This window comes from Alnus glutinosa, chromosome 10, assembly GCF_958979055.1.
Source record: "Alnus glutinosa chromosome 10, dhAlnGlut1.1, whole genome shotgun sequence".
In the NCBI taxonomy this organism is placed as follows: Eukaryota; Viridiplantae; Streptophyta; class Magnoliopsida; order Fagales; family Betulaceae; genus Alnus; species Alnus glutinosa.
The window spans coordinates 15037405-15062632 of NC_084895.1; the positions used below are offsets into that span (position 1 = coordinate 15037405).

The 25228-nt window shown below is 35.4% G+C and overlaps 1 protein-coding gene across 8 annotated transcripts; it reads left to right on the top strand.

Annotated features, from left to right (window-relative positions):
• The first annotated feature begins 564 nt into the window (after nucleotides 1-564).
• On the top strand, nucleotides 565-16854 carry LOC133879820 (putative disease resistance protein RGA4). Of its 8 annotated transcripts, none has more exons than XR_009902149.1 (4): nucleotides 566-4063; nucleotides 13778-13856; nucleotides 15524-15602; nucleotides 16646-16854. XR_009902149.1 is itself a non-coding variant. In XM_062318595.1 (2 exons), the coding sequence occupies exon 1, from the start codon at nucleotides 962-964 to the stop codon at nucleotides 4013-4015; it is 3054 nt and encodes a 1017-aa protein (XP_062174579.1). In that variant the 5' UTR covers nucleotides 565-961; the 3' UTR covers nucleotides 4016-4063; nucleotides 4226-4937. The 8 variants fall into 8 exon arrangements, 1 of the variants encoding a protein (XP_062174579.1); XR_009902150.1 differs by lacking the exon at nucleotides 16646-16854 and adding an exon at nucleotides 16412-16483; XR_009902153.1 differs by lacking the exon at nucleotides 566-4063 and adding an exon at nucleotides 6516-7303.
• Nucleotides 16855-25228: the final 8374 nt, after the last annotated feature.

A 25228-nucleotide genomic window follows, 5' to 3' on the forward strand; every position in this document is an offset into this window, starting at 1 on the left:
CTAAGTTAGTTTTCTAGCTTTGTGGTTAGAGAATCTTTTTCCCTAATCACTCCTATGGCCTTCGGGCTCTGATGGTTGTAGATTGGCTTGTGATGCCGTGGTTCTTTGTTCTGTTCTCTGTCTGTATTGCCCTTTGGGCGTATGTTTCAGTAATGAAATACCACTTGTTCAAAAAAAAAAAAAAAAAAAAGTTTCAACCAATTTCTCTCTCTTTCTCGTTTCTTAATTACCAAACAGTTTTTTCTTTTTTGACAAAAAAAAAAATCTAAACTTTCCTTTCACTTTTTTATTACATAAATTAATTCCTTCCTCATTTTTCTCTTTAAAACTCTTTTTCAAACACACCCGAACCCAAAGTTTTCTTTTATGACGCTGCCGTCTGCTCATAGTATTATTATGTCCTTGTTGGTAATTTCGACAAGAATAAAATATTAAACAGTTGATAAAATCAGTAATTTAATAGAAAATCCTATTTTCAATTTTCGACCCAAATATTTTGTAGACAGCTGGCTGAAATAAAGGCTGGTGTGTTGTCAACTTGTCATGTCGAAGGGTTAGCTGCTGTGTCACGTTTGCCCCAAGCTCGTAATCAAACAAGCGCGTTTGCCTTCCACGCCTTATTCTGGGTCACTCACTCTTCCTTCAAGTCTTCAACTACTTCACTTCCTTCACTCACATTCAAGAAATGGCCGAACTTCTCTTCGCCACTGCCGAGCTAATCATTAATACTTTGGGCTCACCGGCTGCCGAATAGATCGGACTGCTGTGGGGTGTCAAAGATGAGATTGAAAGCCTGACCAACACCATTTCAACAATCAAAGATGTGCTTCTTGATGCAGAGGAGAAACAGGCTGCCGGTGATCGTGCTGTTAGACGCTGGCTCGGAAGGCTAGAAGATGCCATTTATGATGCGGATGACTTGCTGGATGCCGTTTCCACTGAAGCTCTACGGAGAGAAATAATGACCCATGATAAGAAGGCCAAACAGGTACGCATTTTCTTTTCCAAATCAAACCAGCTTGCCTATCGTCTTAAAATGACCCGTAAGATTAAGGCCATAAGAAAGAGGTTAGATGCCATCAACGCCGATAGGCAGAATTTCCATTTGGAGGTACGCCATGTGGAGACACGAGTCGTGAACAGGGACAGGGATCAAACTCATTCTTTGGTACGCCAGGAAGTGGTTATTGGGCGAGAGAATGATAAGAAGGCTGTTATTGACTGTCTGATGGACTCCAACGTTGAAGAGAATGTTTCAATCCTTCCAATTGTTGGCATCGGTGGGTTGGGAAAGACTACACTTGCTCAACTCGTTTTCAATGATAAGCAAATCCAAAAACATTTTGACCTCAAAATGTGGGTGTGTGTTTCTGACATCTTCGATGTGAAAACTATTGTTGCAAAAATCTTAGAATCTGCAACAAACAAGGAACAACCGACTGTTGAAATGAATACACTGGTGAACTATCTTCTAAAAGAAATCGACGGAAAGAAATACTTCCTCGTGTTGGATGATGTGTGGAATGGCGATCATGGAAAATGGTGTCGCTTAAAAGAAGTGCTGATGGGTGGTGCAAGAGGCAGTAGAATATTGGTGACTACCAGAAATGAAGTCGTTGCAAGGACCATTCGACAGGAAAGCGTTGCAAAGATTATTGGGACAGTTGAATCATATTCCTTGAAGGGTTTAGCTGAAGACGCATCATGGTCTTTATTTAAGCAGAAAGCGTTTGCGAAAGGACAAGAGCCGGAGAATTCAAGCATCGTCGCACTTGGGAAGGAGATCGTAAAAAAGTGTCAAGGTGTCCCTCTGGCCATAACGACAATTGGAAGTTTACTAGGCTCCAAAAATTCTGAAACTGAGTGGTTGTCTTTTAAGAACAATGAACTCTCAAAAATATTTCAGAATGAAAATGACATCATACCAACGCTGAAGCTGAGTTATGATCATCTTCCTTCACATTTGAAGCACTGCTTTGCTTATTGCAGTTTGTATCCAAAGGATTATAAGATTGATACATCAAATCTAGTTAAGCTTTGGATAGCACAAGGATTTGTCAAGTCATCTGACCGATGCTTGGAAGAGGTTGGTAATGAGTATTTGAAGGGTTTATTATGGAGATCATTCTTTCAAGAAGCAGTAACGGATGAGTTTGGTGACGTAATTGGATGCAAAATGCATGATCTCATGCATGATCTTGCCCTATCAGTGGCAGGATCGTTGATCGCCACATTAGATGATAAGAAGACAAACGTTGATGAGAAAACTCGTCATGTATCATTACTTGTTGGTTACGATAGACATATTTCTTCATTGTTTGAAGCAAGTAGGATACGAACACTTCTTTACCTCAGTGACGATAAGTATGAGATTGATTGTGATGAACTTTTTTCAAGTTTCAAGTTCTTGCGTATGTTGGATCTATCAAATAGAAATCTTGATTCTGTGCCAAGCTCTATCAGGGAGTTGAAGCATTTAAGGTATCTTGATCTTTCTAACAATCAGAAAATGAAGAAGTTACCTGATTCTATAACTAGGTTGCATAATTTACAAACACTAATACTCTTTAGTTGTTATTCGCTTGAAGAATTGCCGAGAGACATTAAAAAATTGGTCAATCTCAGGCATCTTGAGATAAATGATTGTCATGCTTTGATGTATATGCCACATGGATTGGGTCAATTGAATAATCTTCAAACGTTAACAACATTTGTGGTCCACTTGTGTTCTCACTCCAGGCATTGCGGTGATTTACAAGAACTGAACGGACTACATAAGTTGAGAGGATGGTTAGAGATTAGAAATCTAGGATATGGGAAAGGTGTTGCATCAGAATATAAGGCTGCGAATCTAAAGGATAAACAACATCTTCATTCTTTGAGATTATGTTGGAGTACTAAAGGAGATGTCAATGATTGGGATGTTGTCGAGGATGAAATGTCATCGGAAGGCTTCCGACCGCACCCAAATCTGAAAGTTTTAGAGTTGTATTGCTATATGGGTTTAAGGCTTCCGAGTTGGGTTTCGTCGCTCGCAAATCTTATTACATTTAAATTACGGAAGTGTAAGAAATGCCAATATCTGCCACCATTGAGTCGACTACCTTCTCTCAAGACTCTTTTTCTTGAATATATGGATGGTATGCAGTACATATCAGATAGCAATGACTTCTCTTCTCCTTCATCGGCCCTAGAACCATTTTTCTCATCCCTCGAGAATATCAGGCTCTATAATTGCCCTAATCTCAAGGGGTGGTGGAGGAGGGATTCTTCTATGAAGCTCAATAGTGAGAGTCATAATTCCGTTGAAATAACGGAGGATACTTCACTCACATCCTTTCCTCGTCTCTCAGAAGTAAGGATATCTAAGTGCCCTATGTTGACTTCCATGCCAATGTTTCCACATCTTGAAGAAGACTTGGTTCTAGACAATACTAGTTGGAAGCCGCTGCAACATACAATAATGATGAATATGGCAGTACTCCAAAGCCCAACATCAATAGCAACAAGCTCCTCTTCATCCACTCCTCTCTCAAAATTGAAGCGTTTGACACTACGTTCCATTATGGACCTAATAACCATTCCACTCCAACATTTCACTTCCCTTCAAGTACTGTTTCTTGTGGATTGTCCTAAGCTTGAGTTAGCCAATGATGAAGATGAGATGCAATGGCAAGCCCTTACAAGCCTCTTCTTTCTTTACTTCTCTGGACTTCCAAAATTGTTGTCTCTCCCTTCAGGGCTTCAACATGTTACCACTCTACAAAAGCTCCAGATTTGGAATTGTGAAAGCTTGACGGTTGTACCAGACTGGATCCACAACTGCAAATCCCTTCAAATCTTTGAAATTTCTCGATGCTCCAATTTGTCATCACTGCCCGAAGGAATGGGTAGGCTAACCTCTTTGCGAAGGCTAAAAATTGAGGATTGTCCTATCTTATTGCAAAGATGCAAGAGAGACACAGGTGAGGATTGGGGAAAAATTGCTCACATTCCAGAGTTAGAGTTACGGTAACCTTCTCAAGAAGAAATTCAAGCACCCATGCATCTTCGACTTAATCAGGTAAATTACTCGTCTTTTTTATTTCCATCTTTATAGAACTTGAAGTACCCACCTTCTTCGCCTTTATTTTCTTCATTTTTCTCTCTCAGTATCAAAACGTTTGGTTTTCTTTGATTTTTATTTTTGGTCATGTTTTTCAACTTCTTATTCATCTTTTTTTAGTGAAGAAAAAATGGGATGGTTCTTGTTATTGTTGATGATGCTGTAGATGTCAAATGAAAGAGGTGTAGGGGAGAGCGTGAGGATGACTTACACTGCTGGGTTCTTTGAGTTTGAGCCTTGCTTACACTGAACGACTGAAGCAAGGGTCTTATTACGTTGAATGGAATTGCTATTCTCTCGATCTTCAATATTGATCATCCTTCATGTAACATCCCTAGCCACTAGGGCTAGGTTTGTCTACTTGTTCTCTTAGAGGCGCAAAGTATTATAAGGTTATCAGAATAATTAACTAAATGCTGACTTAAATGCATATTAAGAATATTGTGTCAAATAAAAAAAAAAAATAGTAAAAGCGGAAATGTTTGGTCAAAAATCATGATGACGATAAAAAAATTCTCATTTTATAACTAAACTTATTTAAGAAAAAATGTTTCATGACCGTGGTCTCTATGGATCTTCTAACCCCACATTCTAGCGTCCTAAAGCTTGCTCATAACCCGAAAACAAAACAAAGTAAGGGTGAGTGAGAAATTCTCCATAAGAAAAACCTTAATCATAAAATGGTTGAATTAAATTCATTTTCTTTAAAAGTGTACTTGTAACACTCTTACTCTTTAAATCATGGGAAGATATAAAATATAAATTTATTATTTCACTTAAATCATATAAATATTTGATTATAAATAAAATTCCTCATTTTAGGGCCCATGTACACTATTACGCTCTGTGTACTAGGGTTGCGTGGTCCTTGTGACCATGACAGCGGTTGTGGCTGCAAACTTTCCCGTCAGCTAATTAATCGAAGTGCACCTAGCATGGCATAGAGATGAATTACTTCCTTCTCAATGTCTTTCAGCGGTTGCGCTTTCATCTCGAGCAACGGTACCAAGGTCATACATCTGTGAATATCTCTGGGGCCAAAATAACCTCCTCCACAAATGTGTTGTTGGCATAGTAAATTATTTCTCTTTCCTTTACTTCTCATGAAACTTGTTAGGAATACGTGTGGGAGGGTTTTCATAACATTATAACTTTCTTTATTCACAACTTTCTATAATTGGAAACTTACCTTCAATAGAATAATTGAGAACTTTCCAAAAAATATAATTTTCTAAACCAAATGGCCTTTCATTTAAAAGTTCTATAAAAGTTAAGGGTTGTATCCATACCAAGTTGAGTGATATAAAATAATTCTAAGGATTTAAAACTCTTATAAAAATTATTTCATGTAAGCACAATTACTAATGTAAACATAAGGATAATATAGCATAAGAAATTTTCATAAAGAAATAAAGATATTTTATAATGATATTATGCAATGAAATTATATTTAGAATGAATTAAGGATCCACTTGCCTCAATACTGCTACTAAAATGTGCTCTTGTCTAGCAACTACCTGAACCAAATGTACGGTTATATTAATATCTGACTGCTAGCCTAACTAAGACCAACCGATCTACCTAACTAAAACAACTACTCGGGTCCAAAACTTTAGTAAAATAGATCAAATGCATCTCCTAAACATTTTCCTTTTCTTTTATTTTTATTTTATTTTCTTTTTCTTTTTGTACTCCTTGAACTAATCCAAACCATAAATCATTTAAAACATTTTTTGTGAAAGCAACACAATTAATTAACTAGTTTAATGAAAATTCGCATAGTTAACATAAAATATAGTTTATATTTTTAATTAAAATTGTTTTCATGGAAAATTAAGCCTTGTAAGGTCCTGACTTTCCTCACTTTTCCATGTTCCTAATCAAATCCTTAAATTATTATTACATAAAAATATGTTTCTTAAATCATTAATGACGATTTATGCATAGTATTTTGAAAACTATAATTATACGAACACACTACATGGTTCGGCTACGTGTTCTCACTCCTTGGTTGATCCATATGTGTTTTAAAACTATGATATAGAGATCTTAACGTAAATTCTTAAACTTGCAAAATAAGTGATGACTTTTTAGTAACTTTGATAAATGGATTTGGGTATATGTAATATTTGAATCTATCATGCATCTTAAATATGATATTACTATGTTACTATGTAAATCCTTCATTAAATAAAATAAATCCCAGGTATACTCATGGTTTGTCACAAGGTAATGCTATTTCATGTTGACTAAATATTAAATGATTAAAATCAGTAAACACATGCCTTTAGTTTATGTTATAATATCTTAAACATGGTAGCAGAAAACAAAGTTAGTGAAATTAATAGTGATAATATATGATTTGAGGTTATCCAAATAGACATATATTGATCTATTGAAGCCATTGAAATATTTTGCTAGGGAAGAGAAAAAGAAAGGTCAAGAAACTTACTGTGTGCAAGAAAATGAGAAGTTGAAATGACTTGGTGATGACCTTTATTTTCCTTTACAACCATGTGGTTTGATATAAATTTGGGGGAGAGAGAGAGAGAGAGTACATTGAGATTTTCTTGAAGTCTAATGGGTAGTGCTAGGTTTTGGTGTTCTTGAAAAAAAATGGTAGAATAAGAAGAATTGAGAGAGACGGCTGTGTATTTTATTAGAAAAATGAGAAGAGAGAAAATAGATAAAAGTTTAATGTATATAGTTAGGTTAGAGAATGGAGGCTAGGGTTTGTGTCTTGGGTTCAATTTTGTTTCTAAGGTTTTTAAGAATGAAGTGATTTAAGGAATTTTGACAAATTAATTTTTTTTTAATGCCAAAAGTGGCGTGGAGGATTGTATGGAATGATAAGAGATATAATTACTTTGTCTAAAAGACAACACCCCATGCGATTTTAATGCAAGAATGAATGTAAAAAATCTTGTCATGCCTAACCGTGTATGTGTAGAAAATTATAACTATTTTGAAATTTTCAATTTGAAATATGGCCAAACAAAAATTCATCTACTACAATACACAAGGAAAAAAAAAAAGGTAGAGAACAAATTTTGAAAAATAAAAAAAAATCGAACTCACGGTCCTCACCTAACCTCCTTCGTCATTGGATCTCATCTATGGACTATGATTCCCATTGGCGGGGCGGCCTATTGGACGGATCTCTCATCTCAGAGACTTGGATAGTTGGATTGTAACTTTGTAAGTTCTAAAAACCCTAACTTAAATGTATTTTCTTCTTTTGGAATTGGAAAAGTCTAGAACTGGCTCCGTCCTTGGAGTTTTTGCACCGGTAAAACGAGCTTGTTTCTGGCTTGAAAGTGGTTTGGCCGTTTGGGTTTGGGTTTGGAACGGAGCTTGTTTATGCCAAACAAAAAATGAACAGATTGCTGAAGTGATAGCTAAAGCTCCAAAAAATGCCTCTTACACATTACCAATGATTCAAAAAGAAATTTTACAAATTTTTTCAACCAAAGTGAATGAGGCAATTCGCAAAGAAGTTAGTAATGCAAAGTTTTGCATAATTGTTGATGAAGCTTGTGATGAGTCAATGAATGAGCAAATGGCTTTAGTTTTAAGATTTGTGGACAAAGATGGTTTTGTGCGGGAACAAGCAGACATGAATAATGTCAAAACTAGGCTTTGCAACAAAATTGAAGATGAATTTTTGACGAATTCTCTAATGATGTACATCGAAAGTGAAGTTGCTGCAACAATTTGCATAAATTCAATCATAGATGATTTTCGGGATTCAAAAAAGTGACGGTTTCCATTTTGATAGGGGTTTTGGCTGAAATTTGATGTATTATGAAACACTTATTTTGTATATTTTATTTTGTTTATTATTATTTTTTTTTTCAAAACTGAATTGATGCTAATTTTGTTTTTATATATTTATTTCATTTTCAATCTTAATATATTTCTTATTCATGCTTTGACCCTTACCCCTATTTTAATATATTTGTAATTCACGTCTTAGCGGCTTAGTCCCTGTCCAAAATACTTTCTGGCTCCGTCCCTGTTTAGGGGATAGGGAAGTGAAAAGGAACCTACAAACTGAAATGACATTACCTCGTGCTAAGTTAGGAAGCATTGCCTCAAATGCGACATTGGTTAAAATGAAGATACTGAACGCATCATAGCATTTGAATTTGGCTTTTCAGAAATTTTAGAAAATGAGTTACCTTTTATTCACTGAAAGGGAAAAGGGAAACTGTACAAGGAAATTTTCCCTCGTTTACTTTCAGATAGTAAACTATCACAGAAGATGTAAATCAACAACAGAGGATGAAGAACAAGATGTATTTGGAGAGAATTTGAGAATTGCTTTCATTACGTAATTATGAGAAAGAAAACAGAATACAACTTATATACTGTACGATTACAAAGGTAAAGAAAGAAAAATATCTACTAAGTTACATCTGTAATCCAGAAACAGTCTGGATATTAAACACGTGGTCTAACTATCTAACAAGAAAATACAGCTCATAACAGCTCATATAAGCACGTGTAAAGCATAACTGTGAAACCCCCCCTCAAGATGAACCGTATATATTTAAGAGGTTCATCTTGGAAGTGATTGCAGAAAATGGAGCAAAGCCAAGAGGCTTAGTAAAAATGTCAGCAAGCTGATGATCAGATTTGACATGAAGAGTTCGAATAACACCCTTTTGAATCTGTTCACGAACAAGGTGGCAGTCGATGTCAATATGCTTTGTTCGTTCGTGGAAAACGGGGTTGGCAACAATGTGTAGAGCAGCTTGTGAGTCACAAAAGAGTAAAGCAGAGTGAGGAGAATAAGCATGAAGATCCTTAAGTAAAGAGGAAATCCACATGATCTCACAACATGCCACAGCCATGGCCCTATACTCAGATTCAGCAGATGACCGAGACACAGTCTGTTGCTTCTTGGACTTCCAAGAAATAAGGGAATCACCAAGGAATAGGCAGAAGCCAGTAACTGATCGCCTAGTGTCTGGACAGGCAGCCCAATCAGCATCACAGAAAGATTTCAATTTGAAATCACATTGGGCAGAGAAGAAAAGACCTTGACTGGGAGCAGACTTAACATACCGAAGAACTCTAAATGCTGCATCCAGATGAGGTTTCCGAGGAGTGGACATAAATTGACTTAATACTTGTACCGAGTAAGCCAAATCAGGTCTAGTAATTGTTAAGTAAAGCAAGCGACCAACCAGGCGACGATAAACAGAAGGATCATCTAAAAGATCACCTTCAAGCTTAGAAAGTCTAAGGTTACTATACATAGGAAAATTTACAGGTTTAGATGCAAGTAAACCTGAATCTTCTAAAATTTCCAGAGCATACTTCCTCTGACACACAGAAATACCAGTGGACTTTCGAGCAACTTCTAAGCCCAGAAAATACTTCAAATCACCCAAATCCTTAAGTTTGAATTTCAGATTCAGCAATTGAATAAAAGATGCAATGTCTGCAGAATTGTTTCCAGCCAATACTATGTCATCAACATAGACAAGAAGAACAAGAAAAGAAGTACCAATCTGTCTTGTGAATAGACTATAATCAGATTTGGATTGTAAAAACCCAAGGCTAAGTAAAGTGGAGGAAAATTTAGAGAACCACTGTCTAGATGCTTGTTTCAATCCATAAAGTGATTTGGTGAGCTGACATACTTGAGAACTCTTAGAAGAAAAACCAGGAGGCAGCTCCATGTAAACCTCCTCATGCAAATCCCCATGGAGGAAAGCATTGTTAACATCCAATTGGTGTAAAAACCAGTTCTTTGCCGCAGCCACTGCAAGTAAACATCTCACAGTTGTCAACTTAGCAACCGGAGAGAAAGTTTCATAGAAATCCAATCCTTCACGTTGGGTATAACCCTTAGCAACTAACCGAGCCTTGTATCTCTCAAGACTACCATCAGCTTTCAACTTAACCTTGTAAACCCACTTACAACCAATAGCATGCTTACTCGGAGGAAGATCAACCAATTTCCATGTATGGTTAGCCTCAAGGGCATCAATTTCAGCTCGCATGGCATCACGCCAATGAGGAATCTTAGCCGCTTGATGATAAAACCGAGGCTCAAAATAAGAAGAAACAGATAAGCTAAAACATTTATGATTAGAAGAGAGTTTATCATAAGAAAGATAAGATGATAAACCAAAAGAAGGAATACCTGAAGAAAGAACCGGAAGTGGCATGGTTGAAGATGGAACCGGGGAAGAAGTGGCAGCCAAATGACAATGATAATCCTGCAAATAACTTGGTTGACACTTAGACCTGGTAGATTTCCGAATAGGAATGGAAGGAACAGAATGAGAATTGGAAGGAGAAATAGATTGTTGTATGATACTACTAGGAGAATCAGTAGGAATATGAGATACAGAAGGAGAGGAGGAAGTAGGAAAAGTAGTAGAAGATGGAAAAATATCAAAAGAAGGAATAGACTTAGGTAAAACAAGTTGATTAGAACAAGAAGGTGTTGAAGAAATTGAATGTGGAGAAGAATAAGGAAAAATTGTCTCATGAAATACAACATCCCGAGATATGAAGAAATGTTTAAGAGTAATATCATAAAGCCGGTAGCCTTTGACACCAGAAGGGTAACCAAGAAAAATACAAGCTCGGGCCCTAGGATCGAATTTGGTGCGATTTCTAGAAAGTGTGGAAGCATAACACAAACATCCAAACACTTTAAGATGAGAATATGTAGGAACAATGGAATACAAACGTTCAAAAGGAGTTGTGTTATTGAGTAAGGGAGTTGGGGTGCGGTTGATGAGATAGGCTGCTGTAAGAATACATTCACCCCAAAATTTAAGAGGCAAATGAGCCTGAAATCGAAGAGCACGGGCAACATTTAAAAGATGTTGATGCTTTCTCTCAGCCACTGCGTTTTGTTGAGGAGTTTCAACACAAGTGCATTGATGTATAACTCCTTTGGAAGAAAAGAAATCAGGCATATGAAACTCACTGCCATTATCAGATCTTAAACATTTGATTTTGACATTGAATTGAGTCTCTACTAAAGAAAAGAATGAAGTAAGAAGAAATCGTGTCTGAGATTTATGAGACATTAAAAATACCCAAGTGAATCGGCTAAAATCATCAACAATAGTGAGGAAGAATCGGGAATTATTTGAAGAAGGTGTTGAAAAAGGACCCCAAATATCACAATGAATGATATCAAAAATGCATGTGGAAGAAGTATTACTAATAGGAAAAGAAATGCGATGTTGTTTAGCTAAAGGACAAACTGAGCAATTTTTATTTGAAGTACTGGATAAACCAGGAATTACATTGTGAAGCAAAAGTAATCTTGAATCAGACAAGTGACTAAGCCTAGAGTGCCACACATTGGCAGAAATATGTACAGAATTATTTACAGAAGTAACTGAAGGTAAAGTGCTACCAATGTGTGATACAGGTGTTATTGAAACAGAATTCAAAGTAGGAACAGACAATGGTAAAAGGTCATCCAAGTTATGCTGGAGAAGATGATAGAGACCACAAATTTCCTTACCCAGCCCAATCGTCTTCCAGCCGGACACTTGCTGAATGAAACAAAATTCAGACAAGAAAATACAGCAGCAGTTAAAGAACTTAACTAACTTGCTCACAGAGATGAGATTAAAAGAAAAAGAGGGAACACACAAGACATTAGTCAAAATTAAACTGGCAGAAATTTTAACAGTGCCAATGTGTGTGACAACTGTAGAATTGCCATTTGGTAATCGGACCTTTTTAGTAACAAGAGAAGTAATAGATGTAAGAAATGAAACTGAGCAAACAATATGATCTGTGGCACCCGTGTCAATGACCCACAGATACCTATGAGAATTATGTATAGCTAATTGAAAAAGAGATTGTGAAGAGAAAACCGAATGTTTTCCTTCAAGATTATGTGTTTGAAAAGCAGAAAAACAAAAAGGATTACCTGTTATCTCAGAGAACAAATGATCTTGATTATCATTTGGAGCAGGTGGAACCGAAATATCATCAGCAACCTTAGCCCGTAGTAGTGCCAATAGTTGTTGACACTGATCAGAAGTGATAGGAAGCTGAGGCTGAGGCTGAGACATGGAACATTCAGAAACTTGATTAGCTGAAAAAATTTGCTTGCCCTTTGTGAATTTATATCCGGGAGGATATCCATGCAACTTGTAGCATTTCTCAATTGTATGCCCAAGAAGACCACAATGAGTACACATGGGACGCTCTTTACGAGGATACTATGTCTTTTGACCTTGGAAAGTTGATGGCTTCGAAGAATTATATCTTGTCACCATAGCAGCTGGAGTATCACTGATAGGAGCAAAGAATGTAGAAGTAATCTCTCTCTGCCTCTCCTCTTGAACAACCATGGAAAAAATTTTGTTTATGGATGGTAAGGGATCCATAAGCAAAATTTGCCCACGGACATGAGAATAAGACTCATTGAGTCCCATTAAGAACTGATAGGCATATTCTTGCATCTGAAATTCATGAATTGTTCGGGAAGTCCCACAGGAACAGAGAGGCAAGGGACGATAATTGTTCAATTCGTCCCAAAGACCCTTGAGAGCAGTATAGTAAGAAGTAACAGAGTTGCTATTCTGTGAAAGAGCAGATATAGCCTTCTGTAGTTGGAAAATACGAGGTCCATTGGACTGAGAAAATCGCTCTTTGATATCGTTCCACATCTCATGAGCGGATTCAATGAAAATAATGCTTGCAGAGATCTCTTGAGAAACAGAGTTGAGAATCCACGAAAGCACCATATTATTGCATCTGTTCCAAGCAAAGTACTCAGGAGATTCGACATTAGGTTTTACCAAAGAACCGTCTATAAAACCTAACTTATTCTTGGCAGAAAGCGCCATTACCATTGATCGTTTCCAAGTATGATAATTGTTTCCAACTAAAGGCTGAGAAACAAGGAGAGTCCCTGGACTATCTCCGTGATGAAGATAGTAGGGATTGGAAAATTCTGCAGCAGAAGGCGCAGAATTTGATGTAGAATTTGGTAGAACAAATTCCACAAATTCGACTTCATTATTAGAAGTTTGAGGATTAGCAGAAGGCATTTTGAATCAGAATATTGAAAGGAGGATCAAGAAATTCAATCAAGAACAATATGAATTGAATCAAAGAAAAACAGAGAATTCAATGAAGATCAATCAGAGAACAAAGAACAATCAGAGAAGAACAGCGATGATCAATACCTGCTGCTCTGATACCATTTCAGATAGTAAACTATCACAGAAGATGTAAATCAACAACAGAGGATGAAGAACAAGATGTATTTGGAGAGAATTTGAGACTTGCTTTCATTATGTAATTATGAGAAAGAAAACAGAATACAACTTATATACTGTACGATTACAAAGGTAAAGAAAGAAAAATATCTACTAAGTTACATCTGTAATCCAGAAACAGTCTGGATATTAAACATGTGGTCTAACTATCTAACAAGAAAATACAGCTCATAACAGCTCATATAAGCACGTGTAAAGCATATCTGTGAAATTTACAGGATATAGTAGTCTTTTGATTGGATTGGGTCAGCATGCCTATTGCCTTGTTCATTTAGTGATTGATGTGCAGGTGAGCAGACTGTGTCACTGAAGAATAGGATAAAAAAAAGCATTAGTCTAATGACTTGAGTAAAATGCCTCCTACTATCTGTAATGCTTTTGTCATAATTTGCAGGGATCTCATGAATGAAGGGAAGAACATGCAGTGAAGGTCTAGGAGAAGGAAATAGAAAAGTGTTTGCTACATATCTACTGTGAGTATTCTTTCCCCTGTTTCTCTGAACCTTATTCATGGATGTAAACCTTGCCGGCAATCTTTTGTTTTTGTCCCCAAATACAAATGGTATATTGCAAAGGCTACCGTATGAGAACTTGGGAAATAAGATGAGGCAAAACTAGTTTGGAGAGCCTCATCATTGTATGAGTGGATGCTTGCTGTAACTCTTTGGCTGTTTATGTTCATCTCTGCATGATTCAAAGTGAATATCAAGATATTTGCCCCTAGTTGAATTCTACCTTTACATGATGAACATAAAATGGCTGCTTGCGGCTCTAATCTCAACTACCAGATCTTACTCTCGAAAAAGAGAAATTCCTCATGATGGCAAAATGATTCATGATATTACAAAATTGATCAGGTGGGTAGACTCATACCATTTAGAAAAGAGGATTCTCCAGAAATAGACAGTAAAAACTTCAGTGCCTGCAGATCCAGCCCAAAATCAAGCAATAGGCAGGTCTGTAAGGGGCCTCTTGAGCATCATTTCTGCATGATTGCTGGAGATGTTGCTCTATCACTGCTGTTTCCTGTTTGTTTAGTTTGTTGCTTGTAGGAAATTTTTCTTTTTGGCTAATAATCTATGTTTTCTATATCAATTTTGCTTTTGCAGCATTTGAGCTCAAAATTTAAAAGTTGATATATAGCTATATTAATTGCAATTCCTATGCAGGTGAATGCTAGATGCATGATTAGTTATCTGTTGCCATTAATTTTTTCCTCCATAAGTTATCTGTTGCCATTATGTTCTTTCTAGTACCCACCACTGAAAAAAAGAAGGCAACCTTCTTAAACATTTTGTAATGTTTAACTATCTCTGCTTGGGGCTGTTTATGTTCATCTCTTTACAGATTGTTTACAGTTTTTATTAGGATCTTGACCGACTTCTTTATTTTTCTTGGTTCAGCCAGTTGAAATATGGGAGATGATTCTAATGATTCTTTATTAAATTTTGATCAATAAATGAAAAGGGAAGGTTTCAAGCATTTATGGGCTAGATATTGTCAAATTCCAATTTGTGGGGAGTTTCTTATTTATGGATCAAAGTTTCTGGTTTTCTGAACCTTTCTGAATCAAGTATTCATAATCATGTTCCTACTTCGAAAAATTATAAAAGCCCAATCTTAGGATAATGGATTATGCATCTCTTTCCAGTAGTATACTGGTTTAAGAACACTTGCCAAAATAATATTTCAGTTTAAGAATGTATGGGTTGCCTTAAACCATTAATAGCTGATAGAAGCATATCGGCTGTGATTAAATGGTTTGGTTACACTTTATGGTTGTTGAGGAGTCAAGAAGTATTCCTATATCTAGGCTACAGAAGATAGTCAGGAAGCATTGCCCTCAAATGCGACATTGGTTAAAATGAAGATACTGAATGCATAGCATTTGAATTTGGCTTTTCAGAAATTTTAGAAAATAAGCTGCCTTTTATTCACTGAAAGGGAAAAGGGAAACTGTACAAAGAAATTTTCCCTCATTGATTGGATTGGGTGAGCATGTGTATTGCCTTGTTCATTTAGTGATTGATGTACAGGTGAGCAGACTGAGTCACTGAAGGATATGATAAAAAAAAGTTAGTTTATTGACTTGAATAAAATACCTCCTACCATCTGTAATGCTTTTTGTCATAATTTGCAGGGATCTCATGAATGGAGGGAAGAACATGCAGTGAAGGTCTAGGAGAAGGAAATAGAAAAGTGTTTGCTACATATCTACTGTGAGTATTCTTTCCCCTGTTTGTCAAAAGAGAAGGAAATAGAAAATCGGAACTTGTATCTGCGATGTGGCCTCTCTCTGAACCTTATTCATGGATGTAAACCTTGCTGGCAATCTTTGGTTTTTGTCCCCAAATACAAATGGTATATTGCAAAGCCTACCGTATGAGAACTTAGGAAATAAGATGAGGCAAAACTTGTTGGGAGAGCCTCATCATTGTATGAGTGGATGCTTGCTATGACTCTTTGGCTGTTTATGTTCGTCTCTGCATGATTCAAAGTGAATATCAAGATATTTGCCCCTAGTTGAATTCTACCTTTACATAATGAACATAAAATGGCTGCTTGTGGCTCTAATCTCAACTACCAGATCTTACTCTCAAAAAAGAGAAATTCCTCATGATGACTAAATGATTCATGATATTACAAAATTGATCAGGTGAGTAGACTCATACAATTTAGAAAAGAGGATTCTCCAGAAATAGACAGTAAAAACTTCAGTGCCTGCAGATCCAGCCCAAAATCAAGCAATAGGCAGGTCTGTAAGGGGCCTCTTGAGCATCATTTCTGCATGATTGCTGGAGATGTTGCTTTACTTAATAGTAGAATTGTAGAAGAAAATGACAAAATTAAGTGGATCATTACTATCCTATCATCACTGCTGTTTCCTGTTTGTTTAGTTTGTTGCTTGTAGGAAATTTTTCTTTTTGGCTAATAATCTATGTTTTCTATATCAATTTTGCTTTTGCAGCATTTGAGCTCAAAATTTAAAAGTTGATATATAGCTATATTAATTTCAATTCCTATGCAGGTGAATGCTAGATGCATGATTAGTTATCTGTTGCCATTAATTTTTTCCTCCATAAGTTATCTGTTGTCATTATGTTCTTTCTAGTCCCCGCCACTGAAAAAAAGAAGGCAACCTTCTTAAACATTTTGTAATGTTTAACTATCTCTGCTTGGGGCTGTTTATGTTCATCTCTTTACAGATTGTTTACTGTTTTTTTTAGGATCTTGACCGACTTCTTTATTTTTCTTGGTTCAGCCAGTTGAAATATGGGAGATGATTCTGATGATTGCCACGGCACGTATACTCATGCCGAAAGCAATGGTGTTGAAGTAATATGGATCCTGTTGATTTTGTATTTTAAATCTTTTGTTAATTTTGTCTGTTTTGTGACTGTTTTGAAGGCCATCACAGTATGTTGAAGTCATATGGATTCTTACTTAAGTTAACAATATTCACTTTATGAACTATGGCTCAGTTAATCAGCTAGTAATCTCTTTATGAATTATGGCATGTTATAACCTGTTGACAATATCAATATTGCAATGATTATTGGACCCTTGGAATGTGTGAATTTTTTTTTTTTTTTTTATTTTATTTTATTTTTTTTATTTTTTATCAAGTTTTCCATCACACATAAAAGAAAATGTAACAAACCCAAAGCTGCAGTTATTCAAAACAACCAAATACACATATACAGATAGAAAGTACTACACAAAGTTCTGGAAAGGTTCACTTCCTAAATTTTGTGCTCCCAAAGCTACATGAAATGGTTCAATTCTTAACATCATCTTTCAGTAACACTAGTATTGTTGTAACCACTAGCATAAGAAAAATAGCAAAAACTAAGGTAGCTTGGTACATATTCGCCTTGTATTTTGTTAGTATCCATCATTTTTTTTTAACTCTCGCAACTTCAGCCTTCATTCCCTCTTATTTTTCCTTCAGCCAGCTCATTACTCTTAATCCATATTTCCACATTTCGAGATCAACCAATGAAAAAAATTGCAATCACGATCATCTTGCACAGCCATTCATATAAGTTACGGAAAAATGTCATAAATTACCAACGAAAAAAAGAAAACAAATGATAAATAAATAGCAAAAATTACCTTATAGTTACACTATTATAAAACCTTCTACTGGAATTATTTGGCAGTCCTTGAACAAGTAGGAATTTCACATCGACAAAACGGTCTGAAACTTAAAATCTTTCAAATACTTTCTGCATTCGCAAATACCACCATAGCCTATTACTGTCAGCACCACCGACAACTTTCCTTTTTACTTTCAATTTTGAAATTTCTCTTCGGGGTTGTGGAATAAATTGTCGCAGTAAATCGTTTTATTTTTTGGTTTTGTTTTGATTATCTATAATTTTCCTAAGCTTTGGTTTGTTGTTGAAATTTTATTTTCACTCACGTATAAAAGAAAATAAATAATACCAAATATTGATCATTCTTAGAATATTTACCAAAGCTTTGAAAATAAAATTTTTAAAGATTGTGCGGTGAGCTTACGATATTTACCAAATATTATCTCACATTTACACTTACAAATGAAATCACCGAATCTTGTCTTAGGATATAGAAAGTCAGACAATAATGACTAAAATCTTAATAGGGTTGTGTGCACTATTTAAAAAAAAAATTAGTAAGTAATCGACATATAAAGTATTACTATACAAAAAGAAACACATAACTATTTAACAATCTTCTAATAATCATTAATAAAACCCAAGTCTCAAAACAAGATTCTTCGTAACTCTTAAAGAGATCGATGACTTTAGGGGCTTGTTTGGCAAGGGAGAGAAAATTCTCCCTCCCCTCTCTTCACTTTTCTAAAAAACAATCAATTTCAAAACATTTTAACTTTATATCAAATTAACAATTTTTTATTACTATTTAAATAATAAAAAACAATTTTTTTTTTTTTTTTTTTTTTTTTTTTCATACAATTTTTTTTTTTTTTTTTTTTTTTTTTTTTTTTTTTTTTTTTTTTTTTTTATCACTTTTTACTACTACCCCCAACTCACACTCTATTACCAAATAAGGCCATAAGAGAGGTGAAGAGAAATACACAAAATGATATCCGAGAATCTCACGCCAGGTCAATCAAACACGCAAAGAACTGATGCAATAAGACTCAGGCGGTATCCAAGAAGCATAAGAAGAAAAGATACAAATCGAACAAAAAGAAAGTAAAGATACGCTGTGCGTGACAATAGTAAATCAAAAAGGTTAAAAATTAAGTAAAAAAGCTCTCTGCATGATCAAGTGCAAATGGTTTTGGAGGAGACTATTTTGTTGGCTTACCGCTGAAGGGTCCTTAAATCTGGAATAAACCCATAGGATTTGTTCTGAAAGTCAAGATGGTGAAGTAATAAACTATATATGTTCATCTGGTTCAATAAAAAAGAGAACGCATCTTCATGGTTTGACTCTTTACGGTATTAACAAATGTGTCATAAAAGCAATGATTTACAGGGCATTTGAGGAGACCCGCAATAGACAGAATACATCAATTTATAATTTTATAGGACTAATCTAAATGAACACATCAATGACAATTGATGAGTGAAAAAAATTAATGAAATTGGTGGCAGAATAGTGTGGAGTTTGGATTCTAATCAGAGATTATATTTTCGTACTCATATTAAATTATTATTTATTTAAAAAAAAATTAAATTAATAAGAAATGATAAAATTTGATCAATTAGTTAATACTTTAATAATTATAACTCTTCCCCTCAACACCTAAATTTGAATTTGATCATTCTATGATACACACAACTAAGTACATAAACTCACGGGACAATCCGCTTGGGTGTCATGTGGCATAGCTTGAGTTGAAAAAAAAAAAAAATAGGGTTAAATAGCTGACGAAATAACAAGGAAACCTTGTACAAAATGTTCTTCTTTGTTGCAACTAGGAGATTATTTTTTTGGTGTTACTCTGACTCAATATGGTATGAAATAGAGGTAGTTGTTTTTTTGACTTAATTGTTAATTACATTGGGATTTCCTTTTGCATACTTGATTCAATGTATTTATTTAAACTAAAGTAGTTCAAATATTTTATTAAGTTAGTAATTTTACCTAGTTATTGCAATTTGGTGATTTATTTAATTGTTTCTTGGTACTGAAACTAAGATATATAACATGGCATGCGTCTATTCACCACTCTCTCTTTCTCTCCCTCTTTTCGGTTAATTTGGTAGCTTCGAAAGATTATGAATTCTCATTAGATTCTAAATTGTTGATATCATTCAGATATATCCATCCATGATCAAGTATATATATTCTCATGTGATTCTTATTTCTTTAACATTAATGTTGTTTGAGCTTTGAGCTCAGTTTTCATGATCTTTTCTTCTATTGATGAAATTGCTAATATTTTATCATCTTGATCAATATTGTAGGTTTGAGATCCTTCTTCTTAAAAAAGGAGAGTTGTATGTTAGGTGGTCTTGAGTCTCTCTCAACCCTAAAAGCTAGCTTATAAAATGAGGCATTCTTTCACACTTATAAACTAACCACCCAGCCCCTTTCACAACCGATGTAGGATAAATCTCAACAATCTCCCCTCTTACACATTGGGCTTGGATTGGCTAATATCGATTCATTTCACTGATTGGGTTGAGGCTTGTTGTAACTTGGGCTTTGATACCAATGTTGGATGGTCTTATGCCTCTCTCAACTCTAAAAATTAGCTCATGAGGTGAGACTTTCCTTCACACTTATAAACTGATCACCCAATTCCTTCCACAACCGATGTGGGATAAATCCCAACATTAAACTACAAATATTAACATATTATGGCCATACAGGAAAAAGTACCAAAGATGTGAGGCTTTGACATCAAGATATGGATCAACTAAGATCGACCCATTCCACAGTTTGGGTTGAGGCTTGTTGTAACCTCGGCTCTGATACTTGTGTTGGGTGGTTTTGGGCCTTTTTTAACCCAAAAAACTAGCTTATAAGGTAAGATTTTTTCTCTCACTTATAAACTGACCACCAAATCCCTTCCACAACTGATATGAGATAAAATCTCAAAACTGTACTAATTGATCAGCTTGAAGAATTACCCGATTACATTATATAAGTTTAGTCAAGCTCAGCCAACATCTTGAGATTGATAGATGTGAGGCTTTGACTTACAAGCTTCTCATTTGCCATGTTGACTATAGAGTTATTTATGATGTGTATTATTCTTGAACTATTTCTTTGTATCTTGTAACATAAGGTATGTTTGGTAAATGACAGACATGTTGTAAAAAGTGTGTATAGAAAAATAAAAAATTTTGTATTTTAATGAATTTTTATTTGAATAGTAATAATAAAAAATAAAAAAAAAAATTGAATGTTTTGATGTTGATTGATATTGGAAAAGGTAAAAATAAAATAAAATAAAACAAATACCAAAACTCTCTCTCCCACTACTCTGGCCTGCTCAGGGCGTTACCAAACAACGTCATATTCCTTCATTTTACCAGGAAAAAAAAAAAAGAGAGAGAGATACGTAGAGATTTTTCTTTTATTTGGAATTGATTCATTTGTTCATCAATGGAAAGGTCATTTTTCAAAACAGTGTGCTCGATTGTTGATGAATGGAATGACTGTACATTCCCCCCCCCCCCATAATCTCTCAAATTAGCAAGTAAACGTCCTTGTATGAGCCTTTCAGGTTTAATTCTATCTAATTGAAAGAAGAAAAGCAAATATAAATGAAGCTTTTTGATTAATTCTAAGGCTCTTAATTACCACAAAACCACAATGTAAATTTAATAATAATTTTAAGAGTCATATCAATTTGAGAGATAAAAAAATGATCTCTAACATTACTTCACAAACATAATTGCCATGTCCTAATACAGTAACACACATGTTGTATCAAAACCCAATAGAAGCGGATCGAGGGAGCAAAACAAGAGCGCCCTTTTATTTTTTTATTTTTAAACTTTTTTAAAACAATGTATTTTTGTTAGGTTTATGGGCTAGCGAACCCACTTAACCGAAATACGAAACCCACAATGCTTTGGTTGGGTGCCTGAAAATCAATATGAGCTTTATCAAACATATATAGAGATTCCAATGCATAATCAAAAGGTTGTTCAGTATTTTGTTGACGTCAAGACCTGCATTTATTAACTTTTTTTTACTAATTATTGGAGATGAGACTGAGGATGAAGTATTTTATATATTATAGTATCTGGCTAATTCGGTGAATTTTTTCTCCAATTTCGAATCCCAAATTCTGCTATATTTTAATGCTCATAGATTTGCCAGCATTTTGTAAAGAAGTTTAATAAGCTTTGGAATGCAGTTTTTATAAAATATTTGCCATCATTATTAGTTAAATCTGCGGCTTGTTTGCTTGTTAAGCTTTTGGAATGCACCAACAAGTTTTTAACAAAATAATTCACTACTCATTCTTTAAGTAACAATTGACAATTATTTCTACTCTGCTCTTCCTCAAGTCCTCTTAAATTTCCACTCTTTGTTTTTCGATGTAACTTTTAGGGGTTTGTTAAAGGGGTAACCTTTAAATTGTTAACCGTACCTTTGATTAACACAAGAATACTTTTGGATCCTTTTTTTTCCTCAAATAATGCTGCCAAATCTAACTTGCTACAACAAAGTGATTAGAAAATTATATTCATATGATCTGCCATGAGACCAATATAAAGGAAAAATGGTTTCAATCTCATAAACATCTGTCTCAAAAAAAAAAAAAAAATGTCAATATCTCCCCCAATACGAGCAAAAAGATGAAAATAAACCTAAATTATTTTTATGAAGACAAAAAATAATTTTATATTTTATTTTCATTTTTATTTTCAAGAAATTGACCTAGCATGTTCCCCACAATAATTTCATCATTTTTTGAAAACACAATAATAAAATAAAATAAAATAAAAAATGTCACGTATGCAAAGTTTGACAAGTGTTGTATAACAATCATTTATCTTTGAATCCAAATAATTGTTACCCCCTTATTAAAGTGTCATAAATCATGTTTCCTAATATTTTACATTGTGAAAAATTGGCACCAAATTTTGCCCCTTCGAGTTTTTTAGGGCGAAGAGGTTTGGGACATGTTGGTAACCCATGTTTTTTTTAATATATTTTATTATTTTTGTAAAACACATTTTGATGAATTTTTTAAATTTAAGTTATGTTCAAGTTTTCTTCATTTTTTTTTTTTTTTTAATTTGTCTCTAGTTTTTTAAACCATCAAAACATAATTTCAATGGTTAAATACATTCATCCCCCAAAATTGTCACCCATTTTCAATCTTTCTTCAAATCTTTAAAAAATTACAATGTACTCTAACAAAATTTTCCAATTTTTCAATGTCACTATTCTGTTAGCCTTTTCCTTCAGACCAGACGGAATGGGCATCACGTACATGGCACGTGATTTTTTTCGATGCATGTTTCTCCATTTTACCATCCCTCAAAAACGTTGTCGTTTATGCTTACTATTGGTATACGCATCTTCCTTGGAACTCACCAACCTGGACTATACACGTTCACATCTGTCCTAGGCAACCCAATCACCGCCAACCCCGAAAATATCGAGTACATGCTTAAAACCAGGTTCGCACCTACTCGAAAGGGAGGCCATTTTCTGTCATTCAACGTCAACGACGACTTGTGGAGGTTTTAGTGGAAAATAGCGAGCCTTGAATTCGATAGTGTCTCAATTGAGGTCTTTTTGTATCGCATTTTCCCTTGTGGCATCTACGCTCCTTGGGTTACCGATGGTCACTTGGAGACGAAGATATTTTCAAAGAAAGAACTTAAGACTTCAAGATTCGTGGGTGCGAGGTGTACCTAGACAAACCAAATCGGCCATACGGTTGGGTGGGCTTCAAGATTCGTTTCACCCCGCAACTTCGCTAGCTATGGTGGTCATCGACCTCGCAACGATCATTTGCAGCTTCGTGGCCGTGGTGGTCTTGATCTCATGCAGTCGGTTTGACAGCCATTGTAGGCGGCACAACTCCACGGATGGTGCGAGGTGTACCCGGACAAACCAAATCGGCCATACGGTTGTGTAGAGGTGTACAAACGGAGCGGTTATAACCGCTTAAAAACCGTTAACCGCTAATTACTATAACCGCTAACCGCTTTTAAAAGCGGTTATAAATAACCGCTAACCGCTTATATATATATTAAAAAAAAAAAAAAATTGGGACTGGGGAGGGGAGACTCGGGAGAGGGGCGTCGTTTTGGGCTTGCTGAATGCCCAAAACGACGCCGTTTTTTAGACTATATAAATACATATTTTCATTTTTCAGTTTAGGCCTTAGGGTTTGTCAAACGGCGCCTTCTTTCTGCCTCTGCCGAAGTTCTGCGAATCTGAAGCTCTGCACCTCTGCCCTTTGCCCTTCTTCATTTCATTTTCCTCTCAACTCTCAAGCTCTCTTTAGTCTTTAGTCCAGAAGGCGTGCAGCTGCAGCAGCTCTGCCCTTCTTCATTTCATTTTCCTCTCAAGCTCTCTTTAGTCCAGACTGCGTGCAGACTACTCACCTCACCTGCAGCTTGCGCCGCTCGCCCTGTCATGGTGTCGCTCGCCCTGCCACAGACCTCTCCAATCATCTCGTCTCTGCCGCCGCTGCTACATTGTAAGGTTCTTTCATTTCTTTCGTTTTTTTCTCATTTTCTTTTGTTTCTTTCTCTGTTTTTTTCTCAGTTTCTTTTGTTTCTTTCTTTGATTGGGGGATTGCTTTGAATATTAGGGTTTGATCGAGCTTTTGGAGAAGAAGGGAATTTCTGGTATGTAATTTTATTGTCTTTGATATCAGCTTTTTGAATTATAATCAAAGAACAGCACTAACCCATTCCGCTGTCTTTTCTGCTATCTTTTTCCATTGTATATTCCGTTTGGTTCCCGAGAAACTGTAGAAAGAAGAAGTAAGCATGTTAATCTTTGTAATGTCTTGGAGTATTTGGTTATTTGAATTTGTTTGGTTTTGGAATTTAGAGTATGTGCCTATGTAGTTATTTGGATTTGTAATTTTTTGGTTTTGAATTTGGTTATTTTGGATTTGTAATGTTTTTGAGTATTTGGTTATTTGGAATTTTGGATTTGTTTGGTTTTGGAATTTGGAGTATGTGGATTTGTTTGGTTTTAGAATTTAGAATATGTTTGGATTTGTAATTTTTTGGTTTTGAATTTGGTTATTTGGATTTGTAAAATTAGATTGAATTTGGTTATATGGTTATTTGTTTGTGCCTTTGTGTTTTGGATTTGTAATTTTGTATTTAGATTTGTTATTTTTGTACTAATGGACAAAAGGCCCAAAAAGTATTAATTTTTTTTTTTGAAAAAAATAAAATCTGTACAAAAACCGGCCCAAAACCGGTGTAATCCTGGCCCAAAACTTGTGTGAACATAGCCCAAAACTCGGCCCAAAACCGGTCAAAACCCAGCCCAAAACCAGAATTCAAAAGCGGTTTTAAAACCGCTGGTTATTGAGGCAATAGCCGCTAACCGGCGGTTATAAAAATAACCGCTTCCGCCTAGGCGGTTAGCAGTTGCGGTTGGTAAAATAAAATAACCGCTAGGCGGTTAGCGGTTAGCAGTTTTAGCCAATAACCGCCGGTTATAACCGCTTGTACACCCCTACGGTTGTGTGGGTCAGTGCCATGGATCTTCATACAACGACGTGGTTTGGTGTCTCCACGTGGTCTCCTCGTACAATAATGTGGTCTGGTTGTCTGAAACACGCATGGGATTTTTTAAGGCAATTAGTAATTGATTGGAACAAAATGAAGGTAAAATGGAGACATCAAGTACTTGAAAAATCACGTGCTCCGCATGTGATGCA

Excerpts from the sequence above, each read along its gene's own strand:
- LOC133879820 (XM_062318595.1), top strand. The coding sequence starts at position 962 with ATGACCCATGATAAGAAGGCCAAACAGGTACGCATTTTCTTTTCCAAA.